The 20,985-nt window shown below is 37.7% G+C and overlaps 1 protein-coding gene across 2 annotated transcripts in view; it reads right to left on the reverse strand.

Moving 5' to 3' along the window:
- OXCT1 (3-oxoacid CoA-transferase 1) overlaps positions 1–20,985 on the reverse strand; it is a 137,003-nt gene that overhangs the window by 52,120 nt on the left and 63,898 nt on the right. For both annotated transcript variants that reach the window (XM_024740329.1, XM_024740330.1), the window contains exons 8-13: positions 19,932–20,039; positions 18,395–18,509; positions 15,509–15,603; positions 13,685–13,733; positions 8,068–8,140; positions 7,375–7,450 (exon numbers count right to left, since the gene is read on the reverse strand). In XM_024740329.1, the coding sequence (XP_024596097.1) occupies positions 7,375–7,450; positions 8,068–8,140; positions 13,685–13,733; positions 15,509–15,603; positions 18,395–18,509; positions 19,932–20,039 (516 nt within the window). The remainder of the gene's footprint in view (positions 1–7,374; positions 7,451–8,067; positions 8,141–13,684; positions 13,734–15,508; positions 15,604–18,394; positions 18,510–19,931; positions 20,040–20,985) is intronic.

Genomic DNA, 20,985 nt, shown 5'->3' on the forward strand with positions numbered 1-20,985 from the left:
ATTTCATCCCACATGTAGAACTTGTTCAATATATCGGAAACAAAACACACACACACACACACACACACACACACACACACACACACACACACACACACACACACAATGTTTGCTTGTTACAGCTGGTCTCTTAAGACACATTCCCTAACAGAGAATAGTCACCATAAATGCTGCTTTTGAAAATGATCAAAGATAGGGACTTCCTGCTGGCCCAGTGGTTAAGAATCTGCCCTCCAATGCAGACGATGCGGGTTCAACCCCTGGTCAGGGAACTAAGATCCCACATGCCATGGGGCAACTAGGCCCGCGCGCCACAGCTAGAGAGAAGCCCACAAGAAAGAGCCCACACGCTGCAACAAAGACCCAGCGTAGCCAAAAAAAAAAGACCAAAGACAGCAGTACTGGAAACAATATTTAATAAGAGATAATGCTAAAAAGCCAAAAGGAAGACCTTCAGAACAAAAGAGAAGAGGATTCAGTGCCCCTCCAGAAGAATAAGGCACTCCTGCTCTTTAAATAGTCCCAGATGGCAGTTTTTAAAGAAATGCAAAATAACAGACTAGAATAACAGAATAGAAAAAAAGCAGATACCAGTGTTGGTGATAGAGTGGAAACAGTGTGAGTGCAAATGGGATAATTTTTTTGACAGCAACTCAATATGTATCAAAAACCTTAAAAAATTGATATTCTCCTACTAGGGATTTTTACTAGAAAAATCATCCAAGAAATAGGAACCTAAGTTCAAAAATATTATTAGTAGTATCAAACAATTACAAAATCAGACAAAACAAAGGAAAAAGCATCTTTCAGACATTAGATAACAGGCAGTACAGGACTGTGATCTCTGAGAAAAGGGAAGCCAGTGAGGTGGGCCTACAGTTACCCCAGGCTAATGTCTAGAGTTTACAGTGCAGGGAAGAGAATCCAGGAGAAATCCAGCTGTCTCATTTGTGCTCAGAGAGCCCAGCTAGAATATGACTTCAGATCTCAAAATAGCAGAGAGGTGGCTGCTATACAGAGAGAGAGCTCAGAAGATTTGCAAAAGGTTAACTCAAGTTGCTGGTGGAGTACTGATGCGTGTATATTACAAGAAAAAATTATCCAAGGCCTGGTGAAGAACCACTAGGAAGTATTAGGCAAAAAATGTCCAGAACTCACACAGGCCTGGGAATAATTCACGTTCCTCCTAACCAGAGGGAAATACCATGGGGCATCAGGTAGAATCCTCAGAAAGAAATTGCATTAGTAGTGGGGCTAATTAGACTGAAAGTAAAGGCTGCTCTCTACTGACCTCAAAAAGCTTAAAAGCAAATATTGAAAGAATCAATCTAAGTGACAGCTTTAAGATTTGCACCACAAGAAACATCAAAGGATGTCCTTCAAGTGGAACGAAAATAACATCAGATGGCAATCTGAACTGATGTAAAGGATAAGTGAAGGAAAGGGCAAATATATTGGGAAAATAGATAAAATATACAATCTATATATATAAATTATATTTTTAAAATATGCAATATTTTTCAATCTCTTTAAAAGAGAGTTGACTGTTTTGAGCAAAAATAATAAAGTATCGCAGGTTTGTAATACATGCAGAATAAAACATATGACTAAATATTAATAGCAAATAGGATAAGAGCATAGAATATAAGTTTACAGTTGTATGGTTCTTTTATTATAGGTAAAGTGATATAACTTGAAGTAGACTGTGATAAATAGAAGATGTGTATTGTAAAACTTGGAAGAACCACTAAAAAAAATATATGTAAGAAAATAAGTCAGGACTTCCCTGGTGGTCCAGTGGTTAAGAACCTGTCTTCCAATGCAGGGGACATGGGTTCGATCCCTGGTCGGGGAACTAAGATCCCACATGCTATGGGGCAATTAAGCCCACTTGCTCTAGAGAGATATAATTTTAAAAAGAGGTCAAATTGTTAAAAGAACATAACTATCTTAAGTACTACTACTACAACTAGTTGTACTACTGCAACTAGTAATGGAGCTCTAAAATATATGAAGTAAAAAGTGATACAACTGAAAAAGAGAAATATACAAATGCACAATTATAGCTGAAGATGTCAATGCTCTTCTCTCAATAACTAATAGAAAGACACAGAAGACTTGAACACCATCTACCTACTTGACCTAATTGACAGTTATAGAACACTCTAGCCAACAAGAGCAGAATACACATTCTTTTCAAGTGCAGATGGAAAAGTCACAAAGATAGACTATATTCTAGGCTGTAAATACATCTCAAATTTAAAAGGATGGAAACCATATAAAGTATGTCCTCTGACTTCAAGAGAATTAAACTAGAAATTAGCACAAAAAAAAAAAAAAAAAAGAAATTAGCACAAAGTTTTGTGGAAAATCACCAAATATTTGGAAATTAAATAACATACTTTTATTTTTTTGTGTGTGTGCGGTACGCGGGCCTTCTCACTGTTGTGGCCTCTCCTGTTGTGGAGCATAGGCTCCAGACGCGCAGGCTCAGCGGCCATGGCTCACGGGCCCAGCCGCTCCGCGGCATGTGGGATCTTCCCGGACTGGGGCACGAACCCGTGTCCCCTGCATCGGCAAGCAGACTCTCAACCACTGCGCCACCAGGGAAGCCCCTAAATAACATACTTTTAAATAATCAGTAGGTCATGGAAAAAAATCACAAGGGAGATAAGAAAATATTCTGAAGAAAATGACAATGAAACAAACAAAATAAAAATTTGTAGAATGTCACTAATACAGTGCTTAGAGAGAAATTTATAGCATGGCCCTTAATACATGCCTAATAAATATTTGCTGAATGAGCTAACTTAATCCCCAGATCAAGCATATGAGTTAAATATTCTCATTTTACAAATGAGTATACTAAGGTGAAATAATTTGCCACACCATCAGAAAGTAACAGAACACTATTTAAGCACAGGTATATCTAATTCCAAGTTCTGTACACTTTCCACTACATTACATTGATAGAGAAAGAACACTACTGAATAACTGTAAAAGCATCATACCATCACATACATATTGTCCACCTATCCTTTTTCCTTACCCATGGTTTGTGGTTACCGGAGTGTTGGGACCAAATGGACAAGACACCAATATGTTAAAATCATATCTGTATCTGTATGTTTATATCTTTTTCTATACCATAATCTTTATATTTCTATATCTGTATCTACAGATTTAATATTTGGAGTACAACTGTCAGATCTAAATCACTAGATTAAATCTTGAACACAACCCCCGGCCCCAGCTGTACAAGTAGGAAGACTAGAGAGAGAGTTAGCTTATTTAAAACAGACATCGTAGATAGAAGACCAAATTAACTTTATGTACTCATACATGTAAGCATACATGAATATGACATTGATTTGGATTTAATCTTCTAAATGCACAAAGAAATGAAAAATATTAGGGAAAAACAAACACCTAAACATTCTATTTTCCTTTGCCCCAAGAATCTCTCATCTCAATTCTCCCCACGTAAAAGGAGGAGGCCCTTGGCTGCCATGTTGCTCATATACAGCAACATTGCCCAGCAGGCGGCTGTTGCATGTTTTTAAAAAACAGCTCCCATAGCTGATCATACCCATCAACTTCCCTTCACAAGTCAATCATTTATGACAGCTGTTTCCCAAAAATAAGCATTAGGAAAGCCAGAGCAGCTCTGAATGGAGAGTCAACGGATTGCACATCTTACCACATTTCCATAGCTTGCCTGGGGTTTTACCATCATCACAATAATCACGGAACCCGAAGAAGCCAACTACTGTTTCGTCACATTTTCTCTCTTTGGATGCTCGGGGCAGAATTTTCAAAACTCTGTGAAAATGGGACCCATGCTGCATACTAAGAAGCTATTAAGGGATAAGACAAATAGCATCCAGACCATTTGCCTGCCTTAAAAGCTTAATGTTTATTATAATCTGACATGGTAATAATTCATGGGGATGCCATGATGCAGAGAAACTCAAGGCTTTACAACCATTGAAAGATTATTAAACTCAGTAAAAAGATAAAAGTAAGTGAAAAATGATACAATAAAACTGAACTTTTCAGCTCCTTGACTGCCAGACCCTGCAATAAAAATATATCTGAATTTTATAAATCAACATAAATCTTTGGGGCAAATAGACATAGATCACTCACTGAAACTATATAAGGAAGCTAGGCTGTATCTTATCCATAACGAGTAAGAACAAGAAATGTGTCTTCAGATGTGGTACTTGAATATGAACTTTGGATACACAGGCTGTACTAGTTACTGTACAATATAGTCTTGCTTATGCCAGTGTATTTTAAGGCAAATACTCCCTCTTTAAAGTTAAGCAATAGCGCACTGAAGAAGATAAAAATAATAGCCACTATTTATGGAGTGCTTGGAGTCTTCACTTTTCATTTTCTTCTCATTTAATCCTAACAAAAACAGGTACTAAAGATTGTGTAATTTGTAAGCGGTAGAGCTGAAATTCAAATCAGATCTCTTCCAAACTAGAGCTCATAGTCTTGACTCTTAAGCTATCCTGTATCCAAAGGAATCAAAATATATACTGTGTGTCGCATATAAAGAATCCAAGAAGTGATTATCAGTTACTAAAAGAACAAAAATGCTCATTCAGAAATGACACTACCAACTTCCATGACCAAAAGAGTGGAACCAGACACAAGAACACTTTTTATGCTTAATTCTTCTCCATGTCCCTTCAGAACTCCAGAGTTCCCTATCGCTGCCCCACTAGATCCAGTCCTTTGGAAACTCATGAGCTCCAAACTGTATTAAGAAATTTATAAAGTAATTAACAGTGATGTTTTAATCATTCACAGGAATCTCCATAGGATATGTAAAATTGTGATACATGTTGGAAAATCTTTCCTACAAATGACAACTACATAATGCATACTCTCACTATGACAGCTTCCAGCCTCACTGTGTGCTAAACCATAGTAAAAACAAAGCATATACTAACTTGTTAAAGATGCCCAAGTTCCCCAAAAGCAAAAATGTGTTGGACACGTTTCTGCTCCACACCTAGAACCACTGTGAAATTTGATTTCAAAACTCACTAATAGCTCAGAGAAATAGACTCTATTTAAAATTCTGTTGTTTCTGTTCATGGTAACCAATCCTATTCCCTTCTCTGTCAGGCATCTCCAACTTCTCCTTCTTAATTTAGCAAATAATAACAACCTGTTTATCTAGCATATGCTGTGGGTCAAGCTCTGTGATACATACTCTGTATGCATTATATCATTTATTCCTTTATATAGTCCTATAAATTAGATACTATTATATCATTCCCATTTTACAGATGAGGAAAAATGGCAACTGCCTCAAGTTACACTGCTAGTAAGTGACAAAAATTGGATTTCAACCCAGGTCTGTCTCACTACAGGATCTTTGCTCTGAACTGCTAACCTGTGAAAGCCAGACGAGACCCCTGAAATTATCTATTCTCAAATCTTCATTTTATAGATGAGGATGTTTTAACCCAAAGAGCTTAAGTGACATGTTCAAGGTTACACTTTGATTACTGGTAGAGTCAGGGCTAAAACCCAGGGCTTGCTTTTCTATGCTCCTTCTACTACCTCCTATAGCCTTTTTCTAAAATTTGAAAAAAGAAATGCATTCTTTCTACACAAATAAACATTCCTATAAAGTTATCAATCTGACTTACTATACAATGCTCAGGAGACCCTCTCTGATTTCTTTGAAGCCTCCAAAAGCTGCTAACTCTTATCCCTATGGCTGATTTAGGATGATGAACATTTTTTTGTTTTTTGCGGTACACGGGCCTCTCACCGTTGTGGCCTCTCCCATTGCGGAGCACGGCTCCAGACGCGCAGGCTCAGCAGCCATGGCTCACGGGCCCAGCCGCTCCGCGGCATGTGGGATCTTCCCAGACCAGGGCTCGAACCCGTGTCCCCTGCATTGGCAGGCAGATTCTTAACCACTGTGCCACCAGGGAAGTCCCTGATGATCATTCTTTAATACACACAAACTCGGTTCTCAAACTTGGTTACATATTGTAATCACCTAGGATTGATTTTAAAATGCCCAATTCCCAGGCTATATCTCAGATTAATTAAATTGGGATCATTAAGGGGGGGCACCGAGGTATCACCATTTTTTAAAATTCCCAGGTGCTTCCAATATGCAACCACGTTTGAGAACCAGGTTATAATAAAAATTGAAATTTTAAAATAATGTTTTGGGAGATCATAGATCAAAAAAGCTAAACTAACACAATCTCTAACATTGTTATAAACTATATTAATCCACCTTCCTCAAAAAATGAGTAGAGAAAAATCTAAGAAATTTCAAAAAACAAAAAACTCTCATCATAGAACATCAGCCTCAGTTACTTAAATTCCTTGTAGCTGATAATTCAGAGAAACACGCAGAAATCCTTAAACACACACATTAAAAGAGTAACCTGAGGGCTCCCCCCCCCACCCCCACCCCCGCCCGGTGGCGCAGTGGTTGAGAGTCCGCCTGCCGACGCAGGGGACGCGGGTTCGTGCCCAGGTCCAGTAAGATCCCACATGCCACAGAGCGGCTAGGCCTGTGAGCCATGGCCGCTGAGCCTGCGCATCCGGAGCTTGTGCTCCGCAACGGGAGAGTTCACAACAGTGAGAGGCCCGCGTACCGCAAAAAAAAAAAAAGAGTAACCTGAGCTACCAGCCAAAATGAGCTCATAATCATAGACACACACTCATTGTTGTTTCCATACACACATCAGGAAGCACCAATCAGGAATGTAAAGAACCGCACTCATAAATCAACTGATTACAGTCCTTTTTCCAAAGCTAATTCCAAGAGGCTTCCTCCTTGATCTAAGTCATTAGTAAATGAAAACTGTTTGCATTTCACAAGCATGTTTAAACATCACAGGTTTTGTATTCCATAATAGAAGAAAATGTGATTGATTACTCATGGGGTCACATGACTAATCGAGAGGATTTTAATCACTGTGAATAAGAAAATAATAGAATTAACATAAAATTAATGAACTTAATTGTACTTTCTAGTTATAAAAACTGAGTTATAATAAATATTTATATTTCTTACTTTTATCAGAGTATAATTAACCCATTCTTTTTTACCTTCCTCAGTTTTCTATTCCTCCATGGAAAATTATGCTTTGACCCTGATCTTACCTATTTTTAGGCCCAACTACATAGTAAACTGGCAAGGCTAAATATTTTCAGTATTTCCTTTATTAGAATTTGATTGAAATAAGAAATACATATCAAAATATTCATTTTTGTAACAATTATATTTGCACTCAAAGCAATTTGACAAGATTTTTCTTAATACTTCAAGAATAACTATTCTGACCCAGGCATAATTCAGAAGAAAACATGTCTACTTACTGGTATCATCCAGTTAGCCAGGTCACCATATTTGGAAACCTGCATGGCTCCTAGCATTGTTAGATTGACATGTCCCCTGAGAAAGATAAAGAAGAAATATAAAGCAAACTTCACAAGCTTTATGTCCCTTTTGCTTGAGATTGCCAGCAATGAAAATAAATAATTCTAACCTCCCCCCCACCAAAGTACATTTGCTCTCCTCTACTCAACACCTGATTTCCAAATAGATTGGCTCAAGCTAATGTAGAAAAATAACCATTAAGAGTTCTTTTTAAAAAATTATAGCCTATACTGTCTCCAAAAACAAATTAAAAACAGGTGTACACAGTGAGTTTGTTTCCTTCAGTGAGGGAGAATATGGCTAGATTTGAAAGCAAACACTAGCTAGAAAATGAAAACACAGTTTGTAGAAAATGTTAGGATCCTCAGAAAGAGCCTTAAAAGTGTTTACTTCAGTTTAGTTGGCACAGATATATATTCCATTTTGAGGGTTCCTTTGATAATAGCGGGCTGGAAGTTCCAACTGCCAACATTCAATGTGAATAATTTCACATCTTGGTGCAGCCAAACAAGCCCATGATCATTTTCTGGCTGGGAGAGGTGTCTATGTTTCAGAGTCTTGCTAACAGACTCAGGGAATGACTCAGCTCATTAAACGTCATGTGAAACATGAGGGGCTCCGTTATTACATACCCTCTAATCATCGCAAATGATTCATCGCTGGAGAAATAAGAGGCTCCTGGAAGAACAGTAACTGTTTCCTTGCCTACACACACACACACACACACAAACACACACACACGGGAGAAAAAGAGGAAAGAAAAGGCTATTAGATTTCTAAGAGTGGAAATCATGGTGGAGACAGAGGTCTATACCTTCTCTGTTTCCTACAGAACTAAGGGTCCCTTAACCAAAATGTGGCAGCAACAGGGTTATGGGAGACACAGTGGGAACTGTTCACCTATGAAGAAGAGCATTTTGTCACTAACATTGTTCAGATTTGCCCTTGCATGGTGATAATAAAAAGCAGCCCAACTTTTAATTTTATTATTGTTTTGAAATTCTCTACAGACAATGCACCTCTCTACTGCCTATTATTACATAACCATCCCCGCCTCCCACCAGACTCAGTCCCTTCACAAGCCCGTTAAATGCTAATAGGAGTGAGGAGGAACGGAGTTGCTGGGATGCACCTGTCAAAACCCATGCTACTGTAAGTCACTAGAGCAAAGATATTGTGGAACAGACATGAAGGAATACAACTTGAAGGGAGTGACACAGGAGATGCTCCTCAGATATTTCTTAAAATTCAGTAAATAACCTAGAAAGAAAGGTCCCACCGAATTCCTTAACATCACTGGGACTGAATCTCTTCTTCCATCTCTCTCTCTCTCTCTCTCTGCTTCATTTTTCTTCCCTTGCTCCTATGTTTCTATTAAAACCAAAGAAGGTCCTCTTAGAAGGACCTCTCACAAAACTTACATCTCATAATAAAAGTCCAGAACTAGAAAAGTTCTTCAAGGTCATCCAGTCCCCACACAACCTATAATATCACCTGACTCAAACTTGAGCTGCTTTTTTCTTGTGACCTGTCTGTGCAGGAGCTTTAGGTGCCTAGGAGAAGCTTCTGGTCTCAGTAGAAAAGTGCTCACATGCCACTTTGCCAAAGGTAAGTCAACTGTCTGATAACACCTCATGCCATGGTCCCAGTGTGATAGGGCAGACAAAAAGAAGGGGAAGAAAAGTGATTCCAAGATTAGAACGGAGAGAAGCTCTTGGACACAACAGGACCAGACCGATCTGATCGTGCTCAGCTGTGCACCAACAGCTATAACCTCAACTTCTCAAGTCTTCCCTGAGAGCTAACTTCTCCACCAGTATCCCGCTCCATTTGAGCTCAACTGTAAAGCAAGGGTAAGACTATTTACATCATGCTGAATTATTTATTGGCCAAAAAAGTTTGATTCTAAACAAAGGAAACATTTTCACATCTTTTAAAGGACCACAAAGCTGAAAAGCTTTGGAAAATACTTTCTGGTGCGGTTAGTAGGGGCTGGCTTTTGGACAGCACATAATATTTGAAGAATTAAATGAAATGGTGCATGTGAAGTCTTTAACTCTAGTACCTGGCATAGAGAAAGGACTCTGTAAACATTTTATTATTGTCATTGTTATTATTCCTCACTGCAAACCTGCTTGTGGAAAAGACAGTGCCATCACCCCTTTAGGGATAAATGCTACAGGGGCAAGCAATTCACTTTTATGGTGGGGTTATACACCAGCCCGTGAATTCCAGGTTTCGGGACAAGTGTAATACAACTAAACCTTATCCTAACACAACTTTCACATCCAGCAAATACAGTTCCTCACCAATCCTGTGAGGTGGAGAGGCAAGGAAGAACTTGCAGGCTGAAAATGCAGAGAAACAAAAAATTCTCAATTATTTGTTCTCTATGTGATAAATCACAATGACTTCCAAAAGGCCGTCTCAACCAGCGGGTAGTACATAGAAGGCATTATTTACCACTTTATAGGAAACTTTGAGATCAATGCAGAGAGCTTCAGCTCTCCCCATGTGATTTATGATGGATGGCTTTATTAAAGAGCCCAGAAAATAATTCTTATGAAGCAAAGTTATTCTCAGGCCCCTGCTAACACATTCTGGCATCTTATAAATACATTCTTTGGAAGCAAAGTTAATTTTCATTATTTTTAATATCCAAAATCTAAACAAAAAAAGGTATCCTAAAGTTGAATCCATGCTTTTCAAATGCAACGTCCAAATTTAGTCAAGAAACAATTATAATCAATAACACAATCAATATCTTAAAGAAAAGGGTCTTTCTTATTTGATTTTTCCTAATTGATTTCTGTCTCCTCCAAATTTGTTCTGTGTATGTCTATATCCTCTAATGATATTCAGGCAATAGAGTTATTCAATTTCATAGTTTTGAGTCCTTTGGCTCCTGATATAACATGTCATTCACTCAATATCAAGTAAATGTCTACTCTGTGCCTTGAACAATGTTACACACAAAATGCAGATGCCCTAAACAAATGGTTCTCAAACTTTAACACCCATCAGAATCACATGGAGGGCTTACAAAAATGCAGACTGCTGAGCTCAACTCCCTAGAGTCTGAGAATTTCCATCACTAACGAGTCCCCAGTGATGGGGATGCTAATGCTGTGGCTCTGGGGACCACTTTGAGAACCACTGCCCCAAGAAAAGGGAACATAATACCCAGCAAGAGAGATGAATATACACAAATAATTACAAGGCAAAATATGGTATGCTTATGAGACACTAGATGTGTTGTGGGTTTGAAGGAGGAGCACTTCTGAGCCACAGAAGGATCTGGAGAGGACAAATGAACTGGGATTTCAAGGATAGGTATAATGCATTTCAATAGGACATTACCAATAAAGAGACGGGGATAAAAAAGGAAGGGATAGAACAAAACAAAAAATGAAAGGCACAGCAAGAGCAGTCACAGAGGAAGGAAAGCACGAGTTATGGTCAGAAAAGATCCAGCAGTTCAGTATGGGTGGACTCAGAAGACCTTGTAGGGCGTAGAGAACGATAAATTTGAAAAGGTCAGTCACAACCATTAGATAGATCTTGAATGCCATACTATTTGAACTTTAATGTTCAGGCCTGTGATTCTTCAGATGTGGCACACAGACCTCTAGAGCAGGCACTATTGATGCTGGGAGCTGGATAAATGTTCTGGTTATTGTAGGATATTTAACAGCATCCCTGGCCTCTACCCACTAAATGCCAGTAACACTGGCAATCAAAAATGTCTCCAGACATTGTCAAATGTCCCCAGGGGAGAGGAATCACCCCTCTTTCCCACGGAAAACCACTGCTCTAGAGGTACATGGCAGGAACCACAGATATTCAAAAGCTGTGAGATTAACATGGTGGTTCTTTCTAAGTAGTTTTAATCAAAAGGAAGTCATTTAAAACATTATTTTGATATTAAAGAAAGTAATATTAAGAAATAGGAAAGAATGCAAAATGCACGTTAATATGAAAGCTAACGTGAGATTTATTAGAAATTTCACAATTCCATTGGGATACCGCAAATCTTCCTGGGACCTTGGAAATGTACTAAGCACTGCCTTATGCACCTCTGTAAAACTCAGGTTATCAGTGGATATAGCTCAAAGTGCAGAAAAGGCCAGGGGGCCAGAACCAGGAGACCCTGTGTTAGTCCAGTCCCTAGCAACGTGATCTTGAGAACATCACGTCACTTTTCTGGGCTTGATTTCCCAATCTGTACAACAAGTTTTCACTTGAGGTTCAAATGATTTAATATATTTGAAAAAAGTATGCTGTAAGCTATGTAGTACTATACAAGTGGTCATTCATTGTTATATAACCATATGAAATTATTATTTAGAAAAAGGGATCCTTAGAAATAGCTGTATTATTATTTTAAAATTTTAATACACTGATTATACCCAGAAACATAACTCTTTATATTCCTTCCAAGGGATTTCTAGAGAAATCATTTCAAATTAACACAAACAATCGGCTGATCTTCCTAGTAATTTCCAAACTTGGGGAATTGCGGAACCACCAATTTATACTCTGGGTTCTCAAGTTCAAAGTATTTCCTCCCTAACTTAGTTCCAAAGTCAAAAGCATCATAAATTCCAAACAGGACTTTGATGAAAATGATAGGATATTATTAAACTATTCTGCAGCCTGGCTTCCCCAAAGCAATGAATTCTTCTTTTACAAAGTAGTTTAAGATTATACGTGATATCTCAGAAGTTGACATCTAAAACTGGTGGCTTCATCAGGATAGAGCTAAAGCTCAATGGAATCAGAAATGCCTGCTGTCCAATGACGTCATTGAAAAGATTAACTACTTTTCCAAAGAAAGTGGGTTTTATGAGCTCAAGCCTGATATTTGGAAAATGGAGTTATTCATTTTGCAAATAACTCACTAACATTAATTAATTAAACCAAGCAGCAAATATTTTCACAGATCAACGAGCTATTGCTAAAGGGTACAGTACAATTAAATTACAGCCTTGGTTAAATGTCATTGCTTTACCACAGTGGGCCTTTCAGAGTTGAGTTGTGTTAACTAACTCAACTATTCAACCAGAAGCTGTTTTACTTTCAAAAATCCTAAGCATCGAACATCAATTCTACTTGGCAGCTGGCCTTTATGTTCAGCTCTTACTTCTCTTCTGAAATTTACACACACTGTTTTTGAACATGAAGCAACAATAATACTTTTGCGGGAGTAGAAGAACAGTAAAGAAAAACATGCTAGAATATAAAAATTAGCTTCTTATGGACAGCCCCATTCTAAGGATAATCTTTAGCCCTAACATGGTGGCAGTGCTGCCTCAAGCATGGGCAAAAGGTCTGACCTGTTTTTCCTCCTCTAGGCTGCTGCTACATGTGACCCTATGTCCCAGTCAAATAAAAGGCTAATAATAAAAGGCAAAGCATATGAATGCGGGAATAAAGGAGAAGACAGGCTAGAGTCCCCAGTACAAAGAAACTCTGTATTTATTACTTACATCACTGGGTTGCACTGAGTGGCAGAGTACATCCTTAAGCACCCTTGAACCTTTGAAGGATGCTCTCCTAACTCTGATGTCGACTAGAGGACAGTAATTATTAACCACAAGAAAAACCTCAGTGCACTAGATCTTGATTTTGGCCACTATGGATCCACTCCCCACCTTCTCATCATGAGAAAGCAGACCTATTTCAACCTGGGATTGGCCAATGGGAGGCACAAGCAGAAGACCCAGCAGAAAAGACCTCCATTCTCACCTTCACCCAGGTTTCTGCAAGATGGTCGTGTTCCTCTACAAAGACCCTGCTTCCTGTTAGGTGGCCCTCTCCCACAGCTGCCCCTTAAGGCCTAGGAGTGATAAGAACTCCCTGTGGTGCTTCAGCATCCTTTCTGGTTTCCCTTAATCTTGTCTGCACCCTTGTAAACTGTCCCTTCCTTTAATTCTCCTCGTTACCCCACCTGAGAGTGCTCTCAGGACGCTGAATGATTGACCCACCAAAGCTCCTACCATTATATGTAGCCCCTCCTGCAATTTCTCCTTTATCTTACTCTGCCCTAAATAGGGGAGTCCTCTGACAGGCAATCCGGACCAAGAGGGCACTAGGAAGGCTTCTCTCTCGCTTCCTCCATGAAAAATACAGTGGCATACTCTCCAGGAAAAGACAAAGAAACAAGCCCAACTCTTTGCTATTACTTGGCAGAGAACTAAATCAATAGCAAAGGAGAAGGCTGGAAAAACATGTAATGAGTGAGTTTACCTGCATTGATTAGATCTGCATCAACTTCATTTTCTAATGGGTAAGGACCCTGTCAAATAAAGCACATGTTCAATTAGGAAAAGAAGTTTCTCACTGAATCACACACTAAAACTGAAACATAAGTAACTTTGCTTAAAACCCTAGGAAATCATCAAAAGACTTGAGGTGAACCTTTTCAAAATAATCCCAGTGTTTTCGTGGCTCTGTTTTCCACGTTGATTTGTCTTTTCTATGCTAAAAACTGTGCTTGGGTAAGTGAAAAATATTTTCTAAAAACTACCAAAGTCTGAAAGAAATGTTAAGCTGTTGGAAACACAGGTCAATAAAAAAGTAATTATTTAGTACCTACTATGCAGCCGATGTTATTCAGAACTCTTCCTGGTAGTATATCAATGAATACAAACTAAATGGCTGCCTTATTTGGCTAGAAGGGTCTGGAGAAGCAGTTTCAGCTTTTTGGTATGTAGCACCTAAAGGCTCGGATTTGGAGTTCTAACCTTATCTCTCAGTCCATCTAAGTTTTGATACCTTTATTTTCTTTTTGCCTGGTAATTCTCACTAAGTTTTTGATTTTTAATTTTCTATGTATTCTTATAAACCATCTCTAATTACTTGGAGTAGTTTCATAACATAACATTTATTAAACGAAAAGGGAGGAAATGGAAAAAGGGAAAAGAAAAGGTCTAAATTAGAGCCAAGAATGAGGAAATATTGGCTGTGAAATTTTAACATACTTTCAAAAAAAGGGACCAAAAATTTATTCTTTGAATAAATTGAAATGGCAACTAATGTTTTAGACCTATGTAAATTTTTCTTTAAACAGTGACCATGGGTAATTCATATTGACTTATTTCCCTTGTCTTCAAAATGAGGGAATTGGTCACTCTAGATAATCTTTAAGGTACCTTAAAAATTTAAGTCTTTGACTGCAATATGAATCTGCTTTTATCCAGACTCACATCATTTTTGTGTTTCTGAAAGTGATCACAATTATTGCCTCAATCAGTATCAACTACACTCTCATGACCATTATTTATATTTTAAATACTAGATATACATGTTCCATATGTACAATTTGCACTGCATTAACAGTTAAGAGCTACTGAAAAACAATAAAAGATTAGGAATATTATAAATTGTCAGACTATAAGTAATCTCTGCCATAATTAATAAGTAAATAAAAAATGTTACCCAGGAAGCTTAAGTATTTCTTAATTTTATTATAATATTGAATAAAGAGAATGGCCAAATTCTATGAGAATATTGAGCCCATCTGGAAGGTTAATCTTGAGGAAGGGAAAATTCTACCCTTTTGAACAACGTGGCCTCAAAACGAGTATTACATGAGGAGAAGTTCTTGAATCAATCAACTGTCAAAAAATGTCCTGTCCTAAAGTAGAAATGTTACTCTTCAGTTTCTCATGCTGAGACTTACTGATTTTTATTTAATGTAGAATTGTTAATGACCTTCATTATCTTGTTCAATCACACAAAGGTTAAAAGTAACTACCTAAATATGATGGTGTGAGATCTCTGAAGCAGATGCAATAGGGGAGATGGAAGCTGATACAGGGACAAAGAAGGAGCAGTCGGAAAGCTCATAGTCAGGAAACCACCATCTACTCCAAAAGACACAACACGACGTGCTCACAAGTACCACCATTTTATGGGAAAAGTTAACTATTTTATTATGAGGATAAAAAGAAAGAAAAACTAGATTGGGAACTTTAAGGTAACAACTCTCAGTTATAAGAAGATTTCACTATATAAAATATCTCATTCTCCATCAAGATTGAATAAATAAAACTTTAATTTCTATCTTACCAAACCCAGGACTCCATTTTCGCTTTGCAGATGGACAGTGATGCTGGGGCTGATAAAGTTGCTGGCCAGAAGCGGTATTCCTATGCCCAAATTAGCTGGGAAAAAGAGGTTAAGGTCCAGCATATAAAAGATAGATTATGTCATAAATCTTCTACATGAATAAATCTGAACATAGGCCTTCTTTAAAGGTACTTACTCTGAATGTAATCACTGAATACATTCTCCCACCACCCTCTAGGTATTATTTTGTAATTTTTTCAAAAAGAAAATCTCTTAATCACAGCCTTCCCCATAAAGGTATCAAAGCAGTGGCTTCAGAAAACTAGCCAAGAGGTCATTTTTATTGTAAGACATAGTTAGCAAATTTGGACTGTATTATGATTTATTATGACTGATGTCTGATATAACATGGCCTGACCTTTGTTTAAAAGCATTTTTCACTATTCAAAACTGCAACTGAAAATAAAGATGATTAAAATATTCTAAAACGGGCTACCATTTTTGAATTTTAAAAAAAGTTTTATGACAACACCAAAATGTCTGCCTAAATTGTATAGATTCCTTTGGATCACTGTGATAACATCCATTGGTAACTGAACCTTCCTTAAGACATAAACAGGATGGTGGGGATGTTTAAGCTTCAGTGAACACATTTGAGACCATATAAAAACAAAAGCTGTGTTACAGCATCAAAGAGCTAACTGGTTGGGATTAGCAAACTATTATATATAGAATGGATAAACAACAAGGTCCTACCATATAGCACAGGGAACTATATTCAATATCCTGTGACAAACAATAATGAAAAAGAATCTGAAAAAGAATCTATGTATGCATAACTGAGTCACTTTGCTGTACAGCAGAAGTTAAACACAACATTGTAAATCAACTACACTTCAATAAAATTTTTTCTTCAAGAAGAGCTAACTGAGGGTATTAAATCTTCTTCCTTAGGTGATCAAAGTTCTGACTTGTATGCAGTGGTGTGGATTCGACCTTGCCTCTGAATACAAGCAGGCTGACCAGATCAGAAATACTAACACTGTCTGTGGGAATTCCCTGGTGGTCCAGTGGTTAGGACTTGGCACTTTCACTGCTGTGGGCCTCGGTTTGATCCCTGGTTGGGGAACTAAGATCCTGTAAGCTGTGCACTTTGGCCAAAAAAAAAAAAAAAAAACAAAAACTGACACTGTCTGGAATTGCTGTCCACTACCACTGCAAACCACAGACTTTGACAGAATTAGTGCAAAGAATGATGGCACTCTGATGAGATTCTAATAACAGTGAGTGCTTTGTGAATGAAGTCCAGAAAAGATAAAGTTTGTATATGCTGCCATATTATAGACTACAAAGGCCAGCAGGACAACTCAATGTGTCAGGTCACCTCTTGTGAATACAGTAAGTCTATGAAGCTATGATGATAGCTTCTTGGTTCACCTCTTACCAAATCACAATCTAGTGTAGACTTATTTGTACTTCATTTCTCACAGTGATGCATGGAACACACTGAGGTATTAATTCCATTATAATTATAAGCAGGCATTTTCAGGTAAGGGCAACCCAAATTACAAGTTTTATACCCCCCCTCTTTCATCATATGCTATAATTTTCTCAGTTCTTTAGTATTTTTTAGTAAGTCAAATACCAGGGAGAAAAAAGCCTATGTAATTTGGGTTGAAAAAGAGTAGGTGCTATGGAAAGGACCATTTATATGAATTGACTTGCAAATATTTTTCATAGGCAATACAATGACAGTGAAGAAAGGATACCTAGAATCCATTATATCTAAAAATCAGCGTTATCATAGAGTCAGTGTTAAAATATCAATGGTAAACCAACTGACTGGACATAAGAAGAAAACCCAGAGACTAGCTTTCACCTGTTCAGTTCACTTGGTTGACTCCGTATCTTGCTGATACTGGCGGTGGAAGAGGAAGCACTATTATGCTCTCTTCCCCTATGTGAATTCCCACCATAACCCAATGTATAAACTGAAAGATAAAGAAAAATGAAGTGGTGGAGGTAAAAAGAAAGTAAAAAAACAGTTCTCCTGTCAGTATCAGTCTGAAAGAAGATTTTTATGGACTAGGGGAAGCTCAGAGAATGGAGACACATGTCATGTTTCTACTACTTCCTGTCCCAGGCCTTTAAGTATGGCTTTACTGGATTCACCATTCAACAAATATTTATCTTATCATACACTATTTGAATTTATACGTATTATTTGTATTATATAGTTCAACAGTGGATGTCTTGAAAATCAACAAAATGGTGAATAGACTCACTGTTATTTAAACACATTCAAAATCCAAACACTAATTGCACTAAACCATCTTCATCTACCTCTTTTTTGACAAAGTATTCAATATCTACAGCAGAATTTGAATCATTCATTGAATACCCTTACAAAACATCAGACATAAAAGGGTACATTCACAGAATCTTTGTCAGGGGAAACAAGAGGTTGTTAAGAAGTTGGATCTTACGTTTCAATGAGTATGTAAATGTCAGAACACAGAGAAAGTAAATAGCACTGGTTATAAGCAGTACTTCTGAGATTTGAAACCCTCACCTTGGGTAATCTCTTCTCCCAATTACCCTTAGCCATATGCCAAATTATACTGAAATTCCTCATATATTAGAGAACAGCTAAGGAAATTTTCAGTCACCATTTTGTTTCAAGAAGGCAAAAGGATTATAATTCTAATTTCATTTATCTTGATACCTTTAGGTTATATGCCACATCTGTAAAAATTGATCAATTGCTTTAGAAGTTACAATGGACTAGAAAGGAATCACTATGCAGGAGGCCTAGTAACCTGATGAATATGTAAAAAGTGAGGGCTACGTCTTTGCCCAGCCCAGGGGGCAAGGAATAAAGGATACCATACATGCCATCCTCAAATTCAAGAGCTGCCCGCTTGATGATACGTTCCCTTACATTATCTCCAGGTTTACCAGATGTGGTTTTTACATCTTCCTCTTTCCGGATTGATAAACGCTTTAAAATAAACAGAAATAAATTATTCATGGTTGAGGTATACTTTGTATTTTAACCCTAATGAAATACAAAACTCTCTCCCATTACTACTATAAGGCAAATCTGCAATATAATGTAGAGAATTTTTAAATTTAAAAAGAATACTATGGATAAAATTTGATGACAGAAATAATTCTTTAAAATGTAAGTGAAAAGACTTCCCTGGTGGTCCAGTGGCTAAGACTCTGCGCTTCCAGTGCTGGGGGCCCGGGTGCAATCCCTGGTCAGGGAACTAGATCCCACATGCTGCAACTAAGACCCAGTGCAGCCAAATAAGTAAATTTAAAAAATAAATAAAACAAACAGATTAATTAAATAAAAAGTAAGTGAAAGAGGTCAGATGTTTGAAGAGGAAGATATAATTGTTCTGTCTCCTTGAAGCAAATAATTCCTCTGTTACTGTCACACTGAGTGCCACTACTGTTACTCTAAGACTCCGGCAATTGAACTCTCCTCAGGTGCTCTGGGATGGAGCCAGAATAAAGAAAAGGAAATAGACCTTGGGACTTTATGTTTGCAGGGCTGTGAGAATGTGTTTACCAGGTATTGCTGCTGCCAACTGCCTATTTCCACATGCAGAATCTAGACTGGTTTTGCTATAACTGAATCATAGAAATATCCGGAAACCAGCCAGAAAACTATTTCCGTTACTAAATCTCCTTGATACAGACTCTGGTTTCTGTTTGCAAATGTCCCATTTTTGATCCCTGGCCCCTGACATTAGTTTTAGATTGCAGAACGCCTTTCTGTTTGATGTCCGCGGGTAGAGGGTATCTCTGAATCCACGGTGTCTCTTACTGCACGTCTGTTCTGTTGCCGATCCCTAGACACTTCTGAATCTTGATATCAATTCTGGTCCAGCTGGTCTTCATGCTCTCAGTAGCCTTAGAGTACCTCCAATGCTCCCGGTACCCACTCCTTGCCATGATCTCATACCCAGCAGCTGCCCAGAGCCCAACACTCATGGGAAATGATGTTCTGTCTGGACTCTATAATGTGCAAAGACTTCAAGATAGATAGATAGTTCTGAACACTCAAACACTAAGAGTCCAGCAGGGGTAAAGCCACCGAAGACCTGATTATCCTCCTCTACCCATTAGGACAGCCAGCCAAAACTATGCATCATAAATTAGGACAGTTACAAAAGCCTAGAAGACACAGCCTAGAGAAGCATGTAATTTGATGATATACACAAGGAACTGTTGAACTGGACAATTACATAGACAATCATGTCCCCTCAAGATAGACACATGAGAAGCTCCTATTAAGATTCAGAGCAAGACTTCCTGTTCAGCTCTAATTCCTTATCATCTAGAATAGCCCCAGGGACACACCTCTGACAGTCAGATCCATAAATACTGACAGACAAGCTAAGTCAATTACCTCAATTCTTTTCTCATATTTTTCTCCCTTTATAAGGCGATGTACATAAATCTTAGGAATATGAATGTCTTCTGGGGCAAATGATCCAATATCCACAATTTCTTCAACCTAGGCAAAATGAAAAAAAAATTTAATTATATAGTGAGAGCTTAAACTGAATATTTTTTATTAAAAAAAGATGAAGTATATGCATCCTTACAACCAACTTAGGCTGGATGTACAATGTAAGTATACACATACACACACACATGCATGGCACAAATATACATATAAATCAGAGAGAGAGAAAGAATAAACAGACACGCAAACATACAAACCTCTAGATCCACAAAAATAGAAGAAATTCAAATACATGTGTCTGAACATAAAATACAAAACATAAAGCTCTAAAACTTTGCTTAAAACAGCCTCAGTTACAAATTTGTCAAATGGTTTGTCAGTACAGCTGCTTGAACTTTCACAAATTGCAGCTCAACTATGCAAAATCTGAAAGCACATCCCTTAAACCCAGATTTTCAAAATTAATGGGAAATTTATCATATCAAAGACAAAAATCTGTAACAACATCTGCTTGGTCAATTGCTTTTTAAACATAGATACAAATGCTATTTGTAACCATTTTTATTTATTCCTGTAATTAGCTTCCTAGGATCGTGATAGAACTGCAATTGCTGAAATAATTTTACTTTAAGATTGATCATTAATTTCAATATGGAAATTTGAAAAAGGAATTATTAACTAATAACTGGAAATTCTAAAAATCAGAATTAAAATTATTCATAGAGCAAAAGGGAATTTTATAGCAATACTGAATGCCCCAAGTTAGTCTGCTATTTTAGAATTCATTTTTAAAGAAGATAAATCATTTTTTTACATCAACATAAAAAAAAAACCTCAGAATAACAAGGATCAAGAAAAACTACAGTCAACGTCGTTGAGATCAAAAAATTATATTTCTGGGGACTTCCCTGGTGGTCCAGTGGTTAAGAATCTGCTTTCCAGGGCTTCCCTGGTGGCGCAGTGGTTGAGAGTCCGCCTGCCGATGCAGGGGACA

Source organism: Neophocaena asiaeorientalis, unplaced genomic scaffold, assembly GCF_003031525.2.
Source record: "Neophocaena asiaeorientalis asiaeorientalis breed wild unplaced genomic scaffold, Neophocaena_asiaeorientalis_V1.1 scaffold57, whole genome shotgun sequence".
Classification (NCBI taxonomy): domain Eukaryota; kingdom Metazoa; phylum Chordata; class Mammalia; order Artiodactyla; family Phocoenidae; genus Neophocaena; species Neophocaena asiaeorientalis.